At 41.2% G+C, this 17,421-nt stretch overlaps 1 protein-coding gene across 1 annotated transcript in view; it reads right to left on the bottom strand.

Moving 5' to 3' along the window:
- Window positions 1-17,421, bottom strand: part of PTPRG (protein tyrosine phosphatase receptor type G) — a 530,620-nt gene that overhangs the window by 287,992 nt on the left and 225,207 nt on the right. The window contains exons 3-4 of the mRNA XM_056524508.1: window positions 16,411-16,590; window positions 5,280-5,428 (exon numbers count right to left, since the gene is read on the bottom strand). Of these exons, the coding sequence (XP_056380483.1) occupies window positions 5,280-5,428; window positions 16,411-16,590 (329 nt within the window). The remainder of the gene's footprint in view (window positions 1-5,279; window positions 5,429-16,410; window positions 16,591-17,421) is intronic.

Raw genomic sequence — 17,421 nt, 5'->3', positions numbered from 1 at the left:
CATTATACAAAATGAGTCAAACAGGTTGCTAAACCAGAGATTGCTAAAGTCTGAGAATGGACAATGCAGTTTATGGTTATTTCTGTAAAAACTGCCTCCACAAATTGTTACCTCCCAAAAAGTAGTGAACACCTCACCAGGGTGGTCTGCCTCACAGCACCTTATGTAGGCTTTTAACCTGCTTAGGTTTCAGATTCCAAAGACCCTTTTAAACTGTGTTCAAAAGGAGCTGTTTTTCTGCATTTTTCCCACAGTATCAATGGGAAAATGCATCCAACACATGGAGAAACTGCACCATCTGAACACGGCCTTACACAGGGCAAAGTTTGAGCAAATACACATTTGTCTGCTGATCACATCTTTAATGCAGAATTTAAAGTCAATGTTTGTTGGCACCACATCTCCCCATGAAAACAAGCAGTGAACTGTCAATAATAATAATAAAAGTAAATGGCCACACAAACGATTGGCCACAGCTCCGGGGCTGTGTAATGTATTCTTTTAACCAGCATTGATTAACTTGAGCATAGTCATTGTATCCAGTAGTTATTTACCTGTGTAAAAGAACCTTAAAGGGGTACTCCGGTGAAAAACACTTTTTATATGAATTGGCTGCAGAAAGTTAAACAGATTTGTAAATTACTTCAATTAAAAATCTTAATGCTTCCAGTACTTAGCTGCTGTATGCTCCAGAGGAAGTGGAGTTATTCTTTTTTGTCTTACCCACAGTGCTCTCTGCCGACACCTCTCTCCATGTCAGGAACTGTCCAGAGTAGGATCAAATCCCCATAGCAAACCTCTCCTACACCGGACAGTTCCTGACACGGACAGAGAGCACTGTGGTCAGACAGAAAAGAACAACTCCACTTCCTCTGTAGTATACAGCAGCTGATAAGTACTGGATGGGTTAAGATTTTTTAATAGCAGCAATTTACAAATCTGTTTAAGCACCCACTGATAAAAAAAAAAAATAAATTGTTTTCCACCGGAATACCCCTTTAAGGTCCACTCAGCTCATGAGATATCTTCTAGATTCCAAACGCCTCCTTTTGCCAACACCTTATTCTGACCATTTTGGGCAGAAGCTTTTGACCCCAGTAAACCCCATTCACCCAAGCTAAATTGTAGGAAACCAGAACTAGCTGTTGCCAGATACCAATTCTCTCTCTCCATATGACATATCCTATCCGATAGGCTACGTGAACCTTCCATTCAAAAGTGAGTCTACATACAGTAGTAGATGGTGACGAGTAGCTTTAAGCCATGTCAAGTACTCCGTTCTAGATAACCATAGATTAACCTGTAATGTCATCCATCAGGAGGAACACTGGGGTTCAGGTTAGCACTAGTTCTGTAATTGTCCATAAAGGTCTTATTCCCGTAGATTTTACATTCAGTCCTATTCTCACCAGATCCTGGGTTTGTTTGACAAATATATTCGCAGCTACGCAAAGCTCAGAAATAAGCAGCGTAGTCAACATAAGACACCAGTGTCATTACAAATACAAATGTTAGCACAATTGTAATCATCAGATGTTCCTATGCTGTATTGTTATCCAATGACAGTCACAAATATGGTTATAACTACTGTCATTCAAGGCAGACAACAATCCCGAAATGGCTTCTCATTGTCTGGTAATGATTCTCTATCCATTACAGCTGGGAAGATTCTTCATATTCTTCAGAGCAATTCAGACCCGCTATGCTGCCCCTTAAGCACAGATTCTGCGCTAAATAACCACATAATTAGTTACATTGTGGCTCTGTTCCCACCAGGCAGCTTAGAGAGAGATGCCTTACCCAGCAATAATGTGAAAAACCAAAAACACTAAGTATGATAATATGGAACGACATATAGGGCTACACGAACAAAACAGAACTGCTGAAAATGATTGCGTTTCCAATGTGTGACGGGGTAATTTAATCTGGAAAGACAGCAGGTTGGTGAGCAGGTTGCCTGCCCAAATCACTCTGACTTGTCTGTAAATACAGTATGTACAATGTTCTAGCTGGTTAATGACGGTAATCATGTCATTGCAAATGCATCAAGCCACAACAAAAATTATTTATGGAAAAAAGAGAAAAAAAAAAAAGTTCTGCTGCAGTATTTAAAGGGGTACTCCACCGGCCAGCATTCGGAAGTAAATGGTCCAAACGTTTTTGTGCTGCGGGGGAGGTCGGCCATGCCCCTCAATGCAAGTCTAGTGTTTTCCAACCCGTATGCCGCCAGCTGTTTCAAAACTACAACTCCCAGCATGCTGGGAGTTGTAGTTTTGCAACAGCTTGAGGTACCTTGGATGGGGAAAACACAAACCTAAATTCTAAAATAATCTTGAAATATTTTTGTTTTTGGTTCAGCCACTAAAAACTAAACTTACACTTTTGGCCCGCAAAGAGTTTAGGCCCGAAAGGTTTTCTCTGCAGAACAAGATTACAAAGCTGACCTCAGTGTATAGATAAGATAGGATGCGGCCATTCACAATAGAAAGTGGTTACAGCTCTCTTCCTCCCCCTCCCTGCACACTTAATTCTGCACAGGTCACAGGGCATGCCTAGAAATCTCTCCCATAAAAGTCAATAGGCTCCCCTCCAGTCTATAGTTTCCGATGCCAAGGTAGCATATTTCTAAATGCTATAAATAGAGGAGAGCAGAAGATCTATGGCTCCCTTTGGAAATTATAAAAAAATAAATTACTTCAGAAAATAGAAATAAATGAATACATTCCGGTATCTGGCTCTGACCAATAAAAAAGGTAACCTATTCCCTTAAAAAAAATAAGTTGAGCTGATAAATATATGGAAAAAAATTTATTCTTAATCCAACCATGAACATGCTTTGCTTGCTAAAACTGCTAATACTTCTATAACATTATACATTTTTGTTCCATATGGGAGGGAGCTAATAATAGATGATGGTTTAAGCTGGATTGCAGGATCGGTTACCTGTAAAGCATTCTGATGGGATCCTCCATGATACCATCGACAGACGCAGGCATATAATTGTACAAATACTGGACAGATGTCCGGCATTTACAAGCAGCCAGAGACCGGCTAATGTATTACACATTTGACATACTAAGTTTTGCTGGGTTTGCATTTACTTTTTACTGAAACTATTCCACAAATTTCTGAGACCGAATAATGGTGAATCAGCTATAATGTCCTCCTCTTTCTTTCCTTCTTTACACCCCCGGGGTTGTGATTTGGAACAAATGGACACTCGTAACCCTGGTACACATCTGGATTCCTAATGAAATGCATGGCACATTTGCTTTTAAGTGGCACGAGGACAGAGCCAAAACATAAGGGAGAAGAGGACAAGGACCCAATTAGGGGGAAAATACAGAAGGGAGAATGCTAACCGGCTCAAAAAATATATGTTACACGTATAATGTTTCTAAAACAACAGCAAAATTATAAGTAGTTAAACTTTTAAGAAAGTACTGATCCATCATATTATGCAGATGTAATATGGAGCCTGCCCTTCACTATTGTCTGATAATATGGGGGTGTTTTACGCCTATGATTGACACGTCTGATTTTAGGAACAGATTTTGCAGCATTAAAAGTAATGTATAAAAAATAAGAAATAAAAATAAGGTGACAGTACCCTGGTCTGTCTCAAAGGGGTAGTTCAGTGCTGAAAAACATATGCCCTATCCCAAGGATAGGGGATAAGTTTCAGATTGTGGGTCTCCTGTACGGGGCCACGGCTCGCTGGCCAAATAGCAGGTGTCTACCACCGCACGAAGCAGCGGCTGACATGCCCCCTCAATACATCGCTATGGCAGAGTCGGGGGATTGCCGAAGGCAGTGCTCCGGCTCTGCCATAGAGTTGTATTGAGGGGGCGTGTCAGCCGCCGCTTCATGAGGTGGTCAACATGCCCCCTTCCCGCAGGTTGCCGGGGCCCTGTACAGGAAATCGCGGGGGCCCCAGCGGTCGGACCCCAGCGATCTGAAACTTATCCCCTATCCTTAGGATAGGGGATACGTTTTTCAGCACTGGATATCTCCTTTAAGGAGCTCACCAATTTGGCATATCAAGTTTTATAAGCCATACAGTGCTTTACGGAAAAAGGGAAAAAACGCACACTTTTCACAGACACCCACTGGAGGTAGCATCCCTTCAAATTAGTGTTTGTCCATCAATGAGCCTTTAAACATGACCAGTGACTATAGACCAATTCAGAAACTCTCCCAGGTGGGAGAGATTTTGGCTTGGCATATCATCCCCAATCATGTTTTAAGGCTCTGTAAGGGTCAAATACTGATTTGAGGGAAAGCCATCTCAATTAGTTACCAGTGAGGATAGGGTTTACCTCATGAAGGAAAGTTACTTGTCATGAGATTAAAGGGGTAGTCTAGTGATAAACAATGTATGCCCTGTTCACAGGATATGGGATTAGTGTTTGATCGTTGGGGGTCCAACCGCTGGGACCCTCCATGATCTCCTCCCCTGCGCCCTGGCTCTCAGAGAAGCGTGTGCTACAGACGGAACACAATCCATTCATTATCTAAGGGAGTGTCGAAGAGACCCGAGTGCTGTACTTGGGCATATCTGGCACGCCCATAGAAATAAATGTAGCGTGTACCGTTTGAAGCCTTTTTATTAAATATTGCATTATTTCTAGACCACATCTACTAGCACACAGTGTGCTTAGGTTTCTTTGGTATATTGTCTTAGCTCCTGGAGATCCTCATAACACGTAAGATTCTATTCATCTTTGAGAAGGTAGAAAGGTAATTTCCTACGATCCCGATATTGACATAAAGCTCCTTTGCCCCTTTCGCTTTTGAAAGGGTTTCTTCAGAGGTGTGTTGAGTATATTGGCTCAGCTCCTAAAGAATCTCAAACAAGAGTGTCTTAGTGAATGCGGTGCCTCTGAGAAAGAGCTTCATGTCATACAGATGTTGACTGAGAAGGCTATCCTCCCTTCCCCCCTTCAGAAAGAAACAATATAATTAAACATGTTTAATTAATTAAATACAATGTAATTAAATATTTGCACATTTTCATGTTACATCCTCATGACATGGTAGGCATTATACCACTGAAATGGCGGCCTGAGAGCTGCTGCAGTGCTTCTGGGTAACCTGTATGACCATTATAATTCATTAATCCCTTGGTACATTAAGAATAGAAAACTATCATTTAGATTTCAAAACTACCAAGATTCATTTGAGGCCAGGATGTTTAATAAGCTGCTGACAAGGCTTCTCTGGCCCTGTCTGTAATGTGAGTGACGGCCATTTAGTGATACAATTGTGTCTTCGCTCACCTCGACAGGGAATCTTCTGCCGTTGATGCTGTGTTCGGAGCCTGCTGATGCATTGCTTTGACCCCAGTGGAATTCCACTTTCTCGGCCTTAAACCTGCCTGGCAGCCCTGCACCGCTGATGTAATAGTCATCTTTCAGGAGAATGGCAACTGCAAAAGAAAAGGGAGGAGAACACAACCATGTCAGAAGGAGCACGCCACACCACAAAACTATTTTAGAATCTGGCCTTTCTGAAAAATCGAATGAAAAAGCATAAGATCTTATCTGCTGTGACTGCCTCGTGTATTACTGCCTGTATATTTATGTTACATGACTAGATTGTCTATTTGAAGACCTACTCTCCATCCACTTGCACTTCACCTCAAATAATAGGAGCCTCCCCATCTGAGCACCCAAAATAAAGAGTAATCTGGTTAAAGCCCAACAAGAAGATTGATAAAACGTATAGACACAATGCATATATCTCTTCTAATAGAATCTGTCAGTACTAGCATCATAGCTTCAGATCATCATGAAAGCCATAAAAAGGATGAGTCACCTGATTATTTAAAGGGGTACTCTGCCCCTAGACATCATACCCCTATCCAAAGGATAGGGAATAAGATGTCTGCTCGCTGGGGACCCGTGCGATCTCTGCTGCGCCACCCCAGACATCCTGTGCATGGGACAAACTTCGCTCCGTGCCGGATGACTAACGATGCGGGGAGGAGGCTCGTGGCGGCACATCCCACGCCCCCTCAATGAAAGTCCCCAAAGGATAGGGGATAAGATGTCTGATCACTAAGGACCCCCGTAATCTTGGCCGCGCCACCCCAGACATTCGGTTCACAGGGTGAACTTCGCTCCATGCCAGGTGACTAACAATGCGGGGCGGAGGCTCCTGATGGGAGACTTGTATTGAGGGGTGTGGCCGTGACTTCGAGCCTTTGGCGCTGCACCAGACACTCTAAACGAACGCCAAGTGCAGCAGGGAGATCAGTGAGACTCAGGTGTTGAAATTAAACAAGCCTGATTATTCTTTTCCCCAATATCATCTAATGAGGTAGACATAAGAAGCATCATAGATTAAAGATATTTGTCCAGTCCTGGCAAATTGGCAGGTTCACAATACTGTGCTCTTATGTGATTGGACACCTTTAGACTGCAAGTAATGCAAAACTGATAAACAGGAGCATACACACAAATACATATATCATATTAATAACCTTAGATAGCCCAGGGTTAATCCAAACCACAAAGTTAACACATATAATATACCAATCTAGAAGAGGTACCAATAACCTACAGAGCCATTATGGTCCAAGTTCTGCAGGACAGAGGGCACAATGATCATATCAACTCAATGAGTCAACACAGGATAACAAACAATATAAGACAGAAAAAAGCAGGCTGTACTTATGGGGTCAAGGACGAGGCAGGCAGATTATGGAAAACGTTCTTGCTCATGACTAGAAATACAGTCATGTTCAGTTCCATGGACTGGCAGGAGGAGTAGACCAGACATGGTAAGCACACAAAGCAGACGAGGAGTAGGATAAGTGAAAGACGTGGAAGCTTCAGTTCATCTTTCATGATTGATGCTTTTAAAGCCTGTGCTTTGTATGAGTGATGTATTGAAATGAATAATGAGTTCTAACCACCCCACGCATTTTTTCTTCCCAAAAGCAGGTTAATAGAAGCTATGCATCTGAGCCATGATAGAACATTAGAAAAAACAATACTTCCTGATCAATGGTGGAGCGAGACACTGCAGCGCATCTCTGATCGACAGATCAATACTATTCTGATATTTTCCTTTGATTTGAGTTCTCACATTCTTCTAACAACCACCACGGAGCAAAACTTGGTTCAAACAAAGGGTCAAAGTACTATGAATAATTCAGCTTCAGGAACTGACAATGATGGTTTCATATAGAAAGAAAGTATCTGATTAAATTGTTGTTCTAGAGCCACATTCACTGGTTAAAAAAAGACTTACTGCTAAGATATTTGAGATAATTAGGCCACATAATATATGTGTGCACATATCATATCTGTGCTCTTTATGTCCTTGGCAGAAGACTGACATGTTGAGTAGTATCTTCACCAGAATTAAAGGGGTACTCCAGGGAACTAAACCCATAGCCAACACTTTCTTTCTCACCAACCAACTTAATTGTCTAAATATCATACATTATCTATAGAGAGCAGTTTCCCCCTTTTAGGTTGTCATTTACATGGAGGGAGTGAGAAAAATAGGTCATCCTGCCATCCACTGTGTCTCTGTCCCAGTCCCTCTCTGAAAGCAGCCCCCACCCTCCTGAGAGAAACAAATAACATTGTTTCTGCCCTGCCTTGATCATTCATGCTTTAACTTGGATGTGTGTGCAGCCTCTGCCAGTCACACACTGAAACTTTCTGCTCACAGGGGGTATTTACTAATACAGTAATTCTCAGACAATTCTAAACAGATTTATATGGTGCATTTTTAGTCTGTCTAGTCTAAGTTTATACTAATTATAAGTTGGCTCACTCGGGCAGACATAGTCTGTCAAAACTTTGGCCCATGGCATTGCATTTTAAGCCATGCCTTTTCTGAGCATGTCACTCCCCCTTTTTGATAAGCTCCTTCCCCCTAGTTGGAGGTAAAACACTCTGCAGATTGAATGTAGGGCAGGGCTCTGTGCACTGAGACTCTATGACATGCTCCCGGCTCACATAGCAGGCTGATTGACAAGCCAGGAGCCTGCACAGAGCCCCCTGATGAAGCACAAGCAAAATGTATGTTGGGGTTGTCGGTGGTAGGGAGGCAGTGCATGGCAGGATGTCACCTTTGCATCTTTGTGCTCATTCTTGTATTTACATTTTTGCAACATGTTGCCTTTATGTTATATACTGCTTGACATACTTCTTATTTCGGTCCTGTGGATGTCTTTCCTATTTCATCTCTGCTATCAGATTCAGTATATCCATATCGGCACTTTCCCTGTACTCCATGCATCTGTATGTACCATACCCTCTTCACTTTTTCTGCAGTTGTTTATGTGGTGCCTTGATTTTATACTTCTTTATATTTTAATTGTATGTCAATTGCATATATATGTTAAATAAAGTGTTACCTTTTACATTACTGGTTTTCTTTTGTGGGTGCATGTGTGTTTTTCACAAACCAGTGGTGGCTGTTCCTATTTTGGCTAGGCCTTTTTTGTAGATGATATATTATGTAGGAAAGGGTACACTTTATTTCCTGGAACTTTACTCTAGAACACCCACACAATATATTCAGACTGTGTAGTCCTTGTACTATAAATGAAGAGCTGGACTGCTCTAGGAGTATTTTCCCATTATGAAAGAGCAACAATAATGTTGTGGTATGCAAATTAATAATTTAAAGCATTCAATGCCACTTCTATTTACACAGAGCACAAATTAGGTGAGAAGATTGCTTCCACGTTGCAAATAAAAAATGAACTTCTGTTTTGAGTCGAAAAACACTCGCATGACCTCAAAAGATGAAGGAGAATTCAAATATTTGCATTGAATGTGAAGTCATTGTTTCTGGAGAGGCTGTGGGCTGCGCTGTGTATCTGATAACTTGGAAGGCACAATGGGGATTTAATAGCATTGTATAAATACTTCATTAGCTGTAAGTGATTAATCGTATCCTTGGAGGTCATTTTACTTGTAGCAAGATAAATAATTTAAAGAACCTCTGGAAGGATTTACAGTCTGAAATGTTCTGCTAATAGCCTGGGTTAAAGGATTTTGTTTCGTGCTAAGTGTTCCAGGTAGATCTGTCCACGCTGCTTCATAAAGGCGTAGGTGTTGGCAATGTGTGCGCTACCCTGAACCTCTTCATGTAAAAATCTACATGTCATTTTAACCGGGCACAAATTGGAATTGAGCTGATCATTTTATATGAATTAAAGGGCACCCGTCACCTGAGCATATTCAGAATTAGTGGGGGCATTCAGATTCCCAAACCCATATACTTAATGGTGGCCATTTACACAGCTAGCTCCCAGTTCATTCCCCACGGGGTTGGCAACCCCTTTTGTCCTGATAAGTAGGGGTCCCAGAAACAACCGAGGAATCTAAAGTTAAAGACGGTTAAATTTGATCTCTCTCTCGCTCTTTTTTTTTTTTTTTTTTATAGTGGACCTTTTCTATTTGAAAGGTCTTCTTCAACCCCTTAACTTGGCCATGCACAGAATATATCTGTCTGCCAATAGCAAATTCTCTTAATACCCCTTTACGCATGCACATCCAGCTTGGTTTGATGTGCATGTTTTCTCAATAGGGAACAGAGAGACTGCCAGACATACATGTTGGATGGTTGGCAAGTGGCACTAAAACTGGTAGGTTTAGCCAACATTTAAAGGAAAACTGTCAGATATTTTCTCCTGCACTATCCACAGTACTGGTGGATAGTGCGGGAGACTCTGATTAAAAGGAGCCCTACCTTACCCAGATTCGCCTGGCCGTTCACCCGCAATTGTGGTTTTATTCTATGTGTATATCTTGCTGTAACTGGCACCGGCGGGGCTTCTGCACTGACGTCAGCGCCGCTTATGAATATTCATCCCCCCTTCCTCCAGTTAGGAGCGGCGAAGAGAGGGAGAACTGGAGAGAGGGGTGATGAATATTCATAAGCGGCGCTGACGTAAGTGCAGAAGCCCCACCCCTGCCAGTTACAACAAGATATACATATAGAATAAAACCACAATTGGGGGCGAACAGCAGGGCGGATCTGGGTAAGGTAGGGCTCGTTTTAATCAGCGTCTCCCGCACTATCCATCAGTACTGTGGATAGTGCGGGAGAAAATATCTGACAGTTTTCCTTTAATACATATGACGAGATTTTACTTCTGCCACCCGCCAAGGAGGCCATCACATATCATGGCAACATATTCTCATTACAAAAAGTACCTAATGCATTAATGTACCCCATACTGTTATGGGGCCCACATATAATGGGGGGCAATATCCATTCAGAAGTGATCTGCAACTAAATTTCCCATTTTATAAGCCAGGAGAAAGCCAACACGTTTTGGACATGTCAAGTCCTTAAAGAGTACCTGTCACCAAATAAAACTTTTAATATACAGTGGCCCCTCAACATACGATGGTAATTCATTCCAAATGACCCATCGTTTGTCAAATCCATCGTATGTTGAGGGATCCGTGCAATGTAAAGAATAGGAAGCTGTACTCACCTGTCCCCCGCCGCTCCGGACCACGTCCTCACCGCTCCCTATGCTGTCCCAGGGGCACCCGATGCTGTCCCGATGCTCCGGTGTCTTCTTCGTGATCCTCCGGCTTCTTCCGCAGGGTCCGGGCCTTGCTTTTTGGTGACGTTATTACGCTGCTGCGCCGGCGCGGCGTGTGTAGTGACGTAATAACGACACCAGAAAGCGAGGCCCGGACCCTGGAGAAGATGCAGAAGACTCCAGAGGATCGTGAAGTGGACCCGGAGCAGCGGGAATAGGTAGGCGAACCTGCCTGGGATGCTTAAACTGCTATCAGACAGCAGCTTAAGCATTTTGCGCTGTCGGATATGGCCCCGACATATAAAAGCATCGTATGTCGATGCTCACATCGACATGCGATGGCCTCTGAGAGGCCATCGTATGTCAATTTTATCATATCTCGGGGCCATCGCAGGTCGGGGGTTACCGTAGTTTTCCTTGTGTAATTAGACACTTTGCCATGCACTTGCATTTAAATTATCAACATAAATATGTTACAAATGTAATAGAAAAAAAGGCCTCTAGGTGGCTCTGTTCTGTTCCCTGCCACTAGAGATCAACAAAGTTACAGTGATTTTGATTCATCACAAACTTCTCGGCTCAGCAGTTGCTGCTGACTTTAGCCTGCATAAATTAGTTCAGCTTTCAGGTCCTATGGTGGGCTAGAAAATGTGGATACAGTCCTAGGAGACTCTCTTAAGACTGTATCCACCTTTTCCAGCCCACCGGAGCACCTGAAGGCTGAACTAATTTATGCAGGATAAGTCATCAACTGCCGAGAAGTTTGTGACTAATCTAATCACTGTAACTTAGCTCATCTCTACCTGCCACAATTAATACAGTGAGTTTGGTCTCCTCCAGGCCTGGCAGGAGACCAAACCCAGGAAGTGTTTCTCTGCACAGAGCTTGATTGACAGCTGCACAGAGCCTCACTGAAACATGCATAGTGCCTCACTGAAAGCTGCACAGAGCCTCAATGAAACATGCATAGAGCTTGAGGTCTTCCATTCATCACAGCACTGCAACCATGTGAGGGCGGAAGTGGTCCCCCAGCAGGCTTCAGTCATGTCATGCCTGCTTGGAAACGCCCACTTTCTCCTGCTGGGAGATTGCACTATGAAAGCAAGAACAAAAAGGTAAAATACACAGATTTTTAAAGCTCTGAATTTTTCTTTTAAGGGTGGGAGGGGTGTTAGGAGTAGTTAGGGAACATAGCCTGAGTTAGTTTAGAAAAGTTTATTTTGTGACTTTTTAATCATGGCTATACGTCCAACTTCTGCATGAGACATGCACTCAATCATATATGGACACCTATGTCATCATATCTGCAGTGATTTATATAAGAAAGCCAAAGAGAAGCCAGGGAATGTGCTCAAATTTTAGCTCATTAGCATATTTACAATGCGGCTGCATATGGCGCTTCTTGCACGCTGGGCTGGGAAAGATGACGGCATGTTAGATTAAGTTGTCTGATAAAGTATGACATTTTAATCCATTAGAGCTGGAAGCTTTACTTTTTCTTGTCTATGTTTGCCCTTCAGTCCAGGGAACTCTTTTGGTGATTAGAGATGAGCGAACTTACAGTAAATTTGATTTGTCACGAACTTCTCGGCTCGGCAGTTGATGACTTGTCCTGCATAAATTAGTTCAGCTTTCAGGTGCTCCGGTGGGCTGGAAAAGGTGGATACAGTCCTAGGAGACTCTTTCCTAGGACTGTATCCACCTTTTCCAGCCCACCGGAGCACCTGAAAGCTGAACTCCTTTATGCAGGATAAGTCATCAACTGTCGAGCCGAGAAGTTTGTGACGAATCAAATTTACTGCAAGTTCGCTCATCTCTACTGGTGATCTTCCTATACAGGAGATTGTAGTGGATAGTACGTAGTGCTGAATTAAATTTTATTTATTTTTATTTTTTTATTAATTTAATTCATGTCATTTATTTTATTTATTTATTTTTTATTTCATTTTTTTTATTTTATTATGTATTTTATTTCATTTTATTATTTAATTTAAATGTATTTATTTATATGCAACTGGAGATAGTTGTAGATGACTAAATGCTACGGTAGGAACAGGCGAGTGAGATACTCAAATGCTTCTAATGCAGTGTTTCCTAACCAGGGTGCCTCCAGCTGTTGTAAAGCTACAACTCCCAGCATGCCCAGACAGCCTTTGGCTGTCTGGGCATGCTGGGAGTTGTAGTTTTGCAACAGTTGGAGGCACCCTGGTAGGGAAACACTGATCTAATGCATGCACATTCAATGTATCAAGCAGAAGAGATAAAGGACATGTCTATATGTCTAGACTGCTTGTCCATCTTATATACCAAGAGTTAATCAGAGCACAGTCCATCATGATCAAGCAAACACGTCTGAGGCCTTGGAATTATACCATGTCTGGGTGCCAAGCCAAGAAGACGGCATATTAAACACAGGATTCGGTGGATTCAAAGAATTTATAGACACCGTGGCTTTAATCCAGATCATTTTGTTTAGTTGTATATTAAATAAAAATTCTAGCATTCCATTACTGACAGATAGGCGAGCAGTGATTTATGGGGCAGATTTAAGTGAATAATAAAGGTCTATGGACAATGAATGCAATCTGTGAATGTAAATGGTAGCTGAGGAGTAAGGCTCACTATATGACTGCCATGTAACCACTCTGTAGTATAACCAGGTTAAGGTCACTTCTATTCTGCACTGGCATATAGAAATCATCTAATGCACTTTGTACATTAAATGTTACAGCAGTGATCTCACCATCACTGCTCTAAGATTTAGTCTAAGAAACACATTCGATAAATAACTTGATCATATACTATAATATAGAACATTATGCCGAACTTCATCACTATGGTTAATGGAAGAGGTGTAGTACCTCATTGTGACCAGTAGATGTCCCCCACTACAACTCCTACACATAGAAACCTTTCATTGTGTGTTATGACTAGAGGATTTCCCCCCCTTTGTATTTTATGAGTAGCTTGGATGTCTGTCATGTTTTTAACCCTTTATTTGCATATTTGCTGAATGTTTTGGGTGGGAAGATTAGCTCCAATTCAATGGTGCTAAAGAGGGTCTTAGACTTGTTACTTATATCGCACATGTTCCATGTGGAAAACCTGTAACTTATTCCAATGTATCATATCCCCAAAAAAAAAAAAAAAAAAAAAAATTATATATATTAATAAATATATAAATAAATAATAAATATATATATATATATATATATATTAATAAATATATATATATATATTAATATATATATATATATATATTAATAAATATATATATATATATATTAATATATATATATATATATATATATTAATAAATATATATATATATATATATATATTAATATATATATATATATATATATATTAATAAATATATATATATATATATATATATATATATATATATATATATATATTTTAATAAATATATATATATATATATATATATATATATATATATATATATATATATATCCAAAAGATAGGGGATAAGATGTCAGATCGCGGGGGGCCCGCCACTGGGGACCCCCGGGATCTCGGCTGCAGCACCCCGTTATCATTACTGCACAGAGAAAACTCGCTCTGTGTGTAATGATGGCGATACAGGAACAGACTCTCCATTAAGAAGTGGATGTAATAGAATCCAGTGTGATCCACCTTCTGCTAGCTAAATACGTTTACTGCAGCTGCACAAATCTCTCTGGAAGCTCACTGCAACGTATCAGGCTGGCATCTAGGCTGCATAGCGCTGCTCAGCGTTCACCCAAAAATCGCCTTGTAAAATTCAAAGCTGGGGACCTGCAATTGTAGGGTTTTTCAACTGCAGATCCACAACTTCAAATCTGCAGTGGATCTGGTGTGCGAATCAAAGGATTCTCTAGCATTAGTTTCTTTATTTAAAGTTTTTATTTTTTATTTTTTTATTATATAAAAGATATATAATCAATTACTCAACCTGCCAAAATCCAATACTGCTCCAATGGTGGCCAGTCCCCGATGCGCACCACTTCCTGCTTGCCTCTGAACACAAAAAAGTGCCCACTCAACCAATCACTGGCCACAGCTGTGACCCGCCCTCATCCTGTGACTGGCGGATCAGGTACTACTTTGTGACAAAAGGAGAGCAGGAAGCCGGGAAGAAGTGAGCAGTGGGCACCGGCCACCATTGGAGCAGCAGGAAGTGACAGCAGCTTTTTTTGTTTTGTTTTTCTAAACTAAGAAAAATAAGTATTCAATGGGTTATCCAGGAATCAATAAACAGAGATAGTTTCTTTCAAAAACCGCTACCCATCTGTCTCCAGGTTGGGTGTGGTTCTGCAGCTCAGTTCCATTGAAGTGAACTGAGCCAAGTTGTAATACCACACCCAACCTGGAAACAGACAGGGAGCTGTTTTGGAAATAAATGATCTCTGTTTTTCGATTCCTGGATAACCCCTTTAAACATAAATATAAATTCACCCAGAATCCTTTTAATACTGTAAAGGCACAGGGGGAAAAAATCCTTAGCAGAGCTATATAGCCTAGATGCCAGATTTTTAATTTTATTTTTATATAAATTTTATTTTATATATTTCTTCTCTTTTATTTTTTTAACCCAGCCTTGCCAGAAAGCCACTTTAATTCTTTATTATATATTTCTGTTAACTGGAGCTATTTTTTTTTTCTGATACCGAGCCCCAAATCAACTGGATAGTCAGCGTAAATAAAAATATGTCTGCCTGAAATCTTTTACTAGACGGAGCTTAGGAACATACTGTTTATACTTTGAACTCACTAGGGCCCTGTTCACATTTTGTCTCTCTGGTGCATTAGAAGTATACATAAACAACCTGTCAGAAAGGTACAGTATGTTGGTGTGTGCTGCAGCAAACTGGCAGCTGGCCCATTGAGCTTAATCTGAACGCAGTCAGCTAGTAACTACATTCGACATATTTCCCCCATGTATACTGGTTGCAGGACTCCAAAAAGAGCATCAGACCATGCTTTTTAAGCACACAAAAAAAACATTTTTTTTTTAAAAAGTATATGCTTAAGGAAATGGGCTGAAAGTCACCATGTCATAATGACATGAAACGGGCTGTCACCTCAGATACTTCCCTGCACCTGCACTCCCTGTTCCAGCTTGTCAGCTTGTTGTACTTCTGTACCGCAACAATAAACTTGCAGAAGATATGAAGACCCAATGGTGAGGGCCAAGCTTCATTTTTACTTTATGTGAACGCTGGCAGACTGCATTTGGTCCTTTAAAGTAACTGTCATTTTGGGAAAACTTTTGACATGTCTAAAGTTTTCATCGAGGGGGATCCGGACATTAAGACCCCCCACTGATGATTAGAATCAGTGGGGAGAAGCATAAGGCAGAGTGCCATTACTGACAGTAAAAGAAGTCGGGCGGCACTCACGTTTTTTTCTTTATTCGGTTCGTTGCGTAGACATGCAGCGGGGCACTTGGACAAACAGCGTAACGGACAACAGCTGTTTCACGCCACTCCCGGCGCTTCTTCATGTCACCGCTGTTGTGCGCTCACTAGAGATGGTCTCCAAAGACTTTCATAGTCTCCATGACTGTGCTTTCAAGCCAGGGTGTCTCCAGCTGTTGCAAAACTACAACTCCCATCATGCCTGGACAGCCTTTGGCCGTCCGGGCATGCTGGAAGATATAGTTTTGCAACAGCTGGAGGCACCCAGGTTGGAAAACAACCTTCCAAGATTAATTTATTGCGTGCAGTCCATGCATTATAAAGTCTCTGCTGGTTGCTATTGCAGGGAACACCTTACTAAGCAGAGGTTATAAATTGCTTGTGCGCCTCACACATATACACAATTTTTTCCATCAATTATTCATTGTAAATTCAGTGAATCAGTCGGAGAAGTGTCACCTGTTTTGCCAGTGTTTTTCATCCATGTCTTGTTAGAAGACTCATTCTCGAATCCATCCAGAAGCAGCTCCTGGAACTCGTCTCTTATATTGGCAGTGTAATCCACAATGTCTATGGGGGATTGGTGAAGACCTTTACAGTCCACGCTGGTCATTACCCAGTTCTCAGGTCCATACACACCTGCATAATAAAAGACAAGGGCACGTCAGAGGCTTGGAAGACCACCAACATCATTCATGTGTATGCAAATATAAACAACAACGGGAGAATTTCTAAACAGAGTTATTTTCCCCCTATATTCCCCCTATATTTTCCTGTGTGTACATCATGTGTACTTTCCCCATACTTATCATAAAAGGTGCACACTCCTCATAAATAGCTAAACAGTGTAGATCTAAGCAATTTTCAAATGATAACACCGTAATTACAGTAAAAGCAAGAACACAATTGACTTCATAAAGAGAACATTTGGCAAAAGGGTTGAAGTTAAAAAAAAGTCACCGAATTTTGTACACAAAAAAAAGCTTTGTAAATAAAATGATAAATTGTCGTCATATTCTTTAGATTTGGTTTCCATGTATAGAATAAGATAAGAATTCCATGTATGGACTTAGGGGGGAGACTTATCAAAACTGGTCCAGAGGAAACGTTGCCCAGTTGGCCATAGCAACCAATCAGATCGCTTCTTTCATTGTTAACAAAGCCTCTGAAAAATTAAAGTAGTGATCTGATCGGTTGCTGTAGACAAATGGGCAACTTTTCCTTTGCTCAGGTTTTGATAAATCTCCCTCTTAGACTATACCAGTGTTTCCCAAAGGTGGTCCTCAAGCACCCCTAACAGGTCATGTTTTCTGGATTTTCTTAGTCTTTCACAGGTGATATAACTGTGGTGATGACTGATTCACTGACCATAATCATATCACCTGTGAAAGACTAAGGAAATTAAGAAAACAGGACCTGTTGGGGGTGCTTGAGGACCGCGTTTGGGAAAAACTGGTCTATACATTCTTC

Source organism: Hyla sarda, chromosome 6 (assembly GCF_029499605.1).
Source record: "Hyla sarda isolate aHylSar1 chromosome 6, aHylSar1.hap1, whole genome shotgun sequence".
Lineage (NCBI taxonomy): Eukaryota > Metazoa > Chordata > Amphibia > Anura > Hylidae > Hyla > Hyla sarda.
The sequence above is the reverse complement of the archived record's forward strand: the minus strand, read 5'-3'. Positions and strand labels throughout refer to the sequence as shown.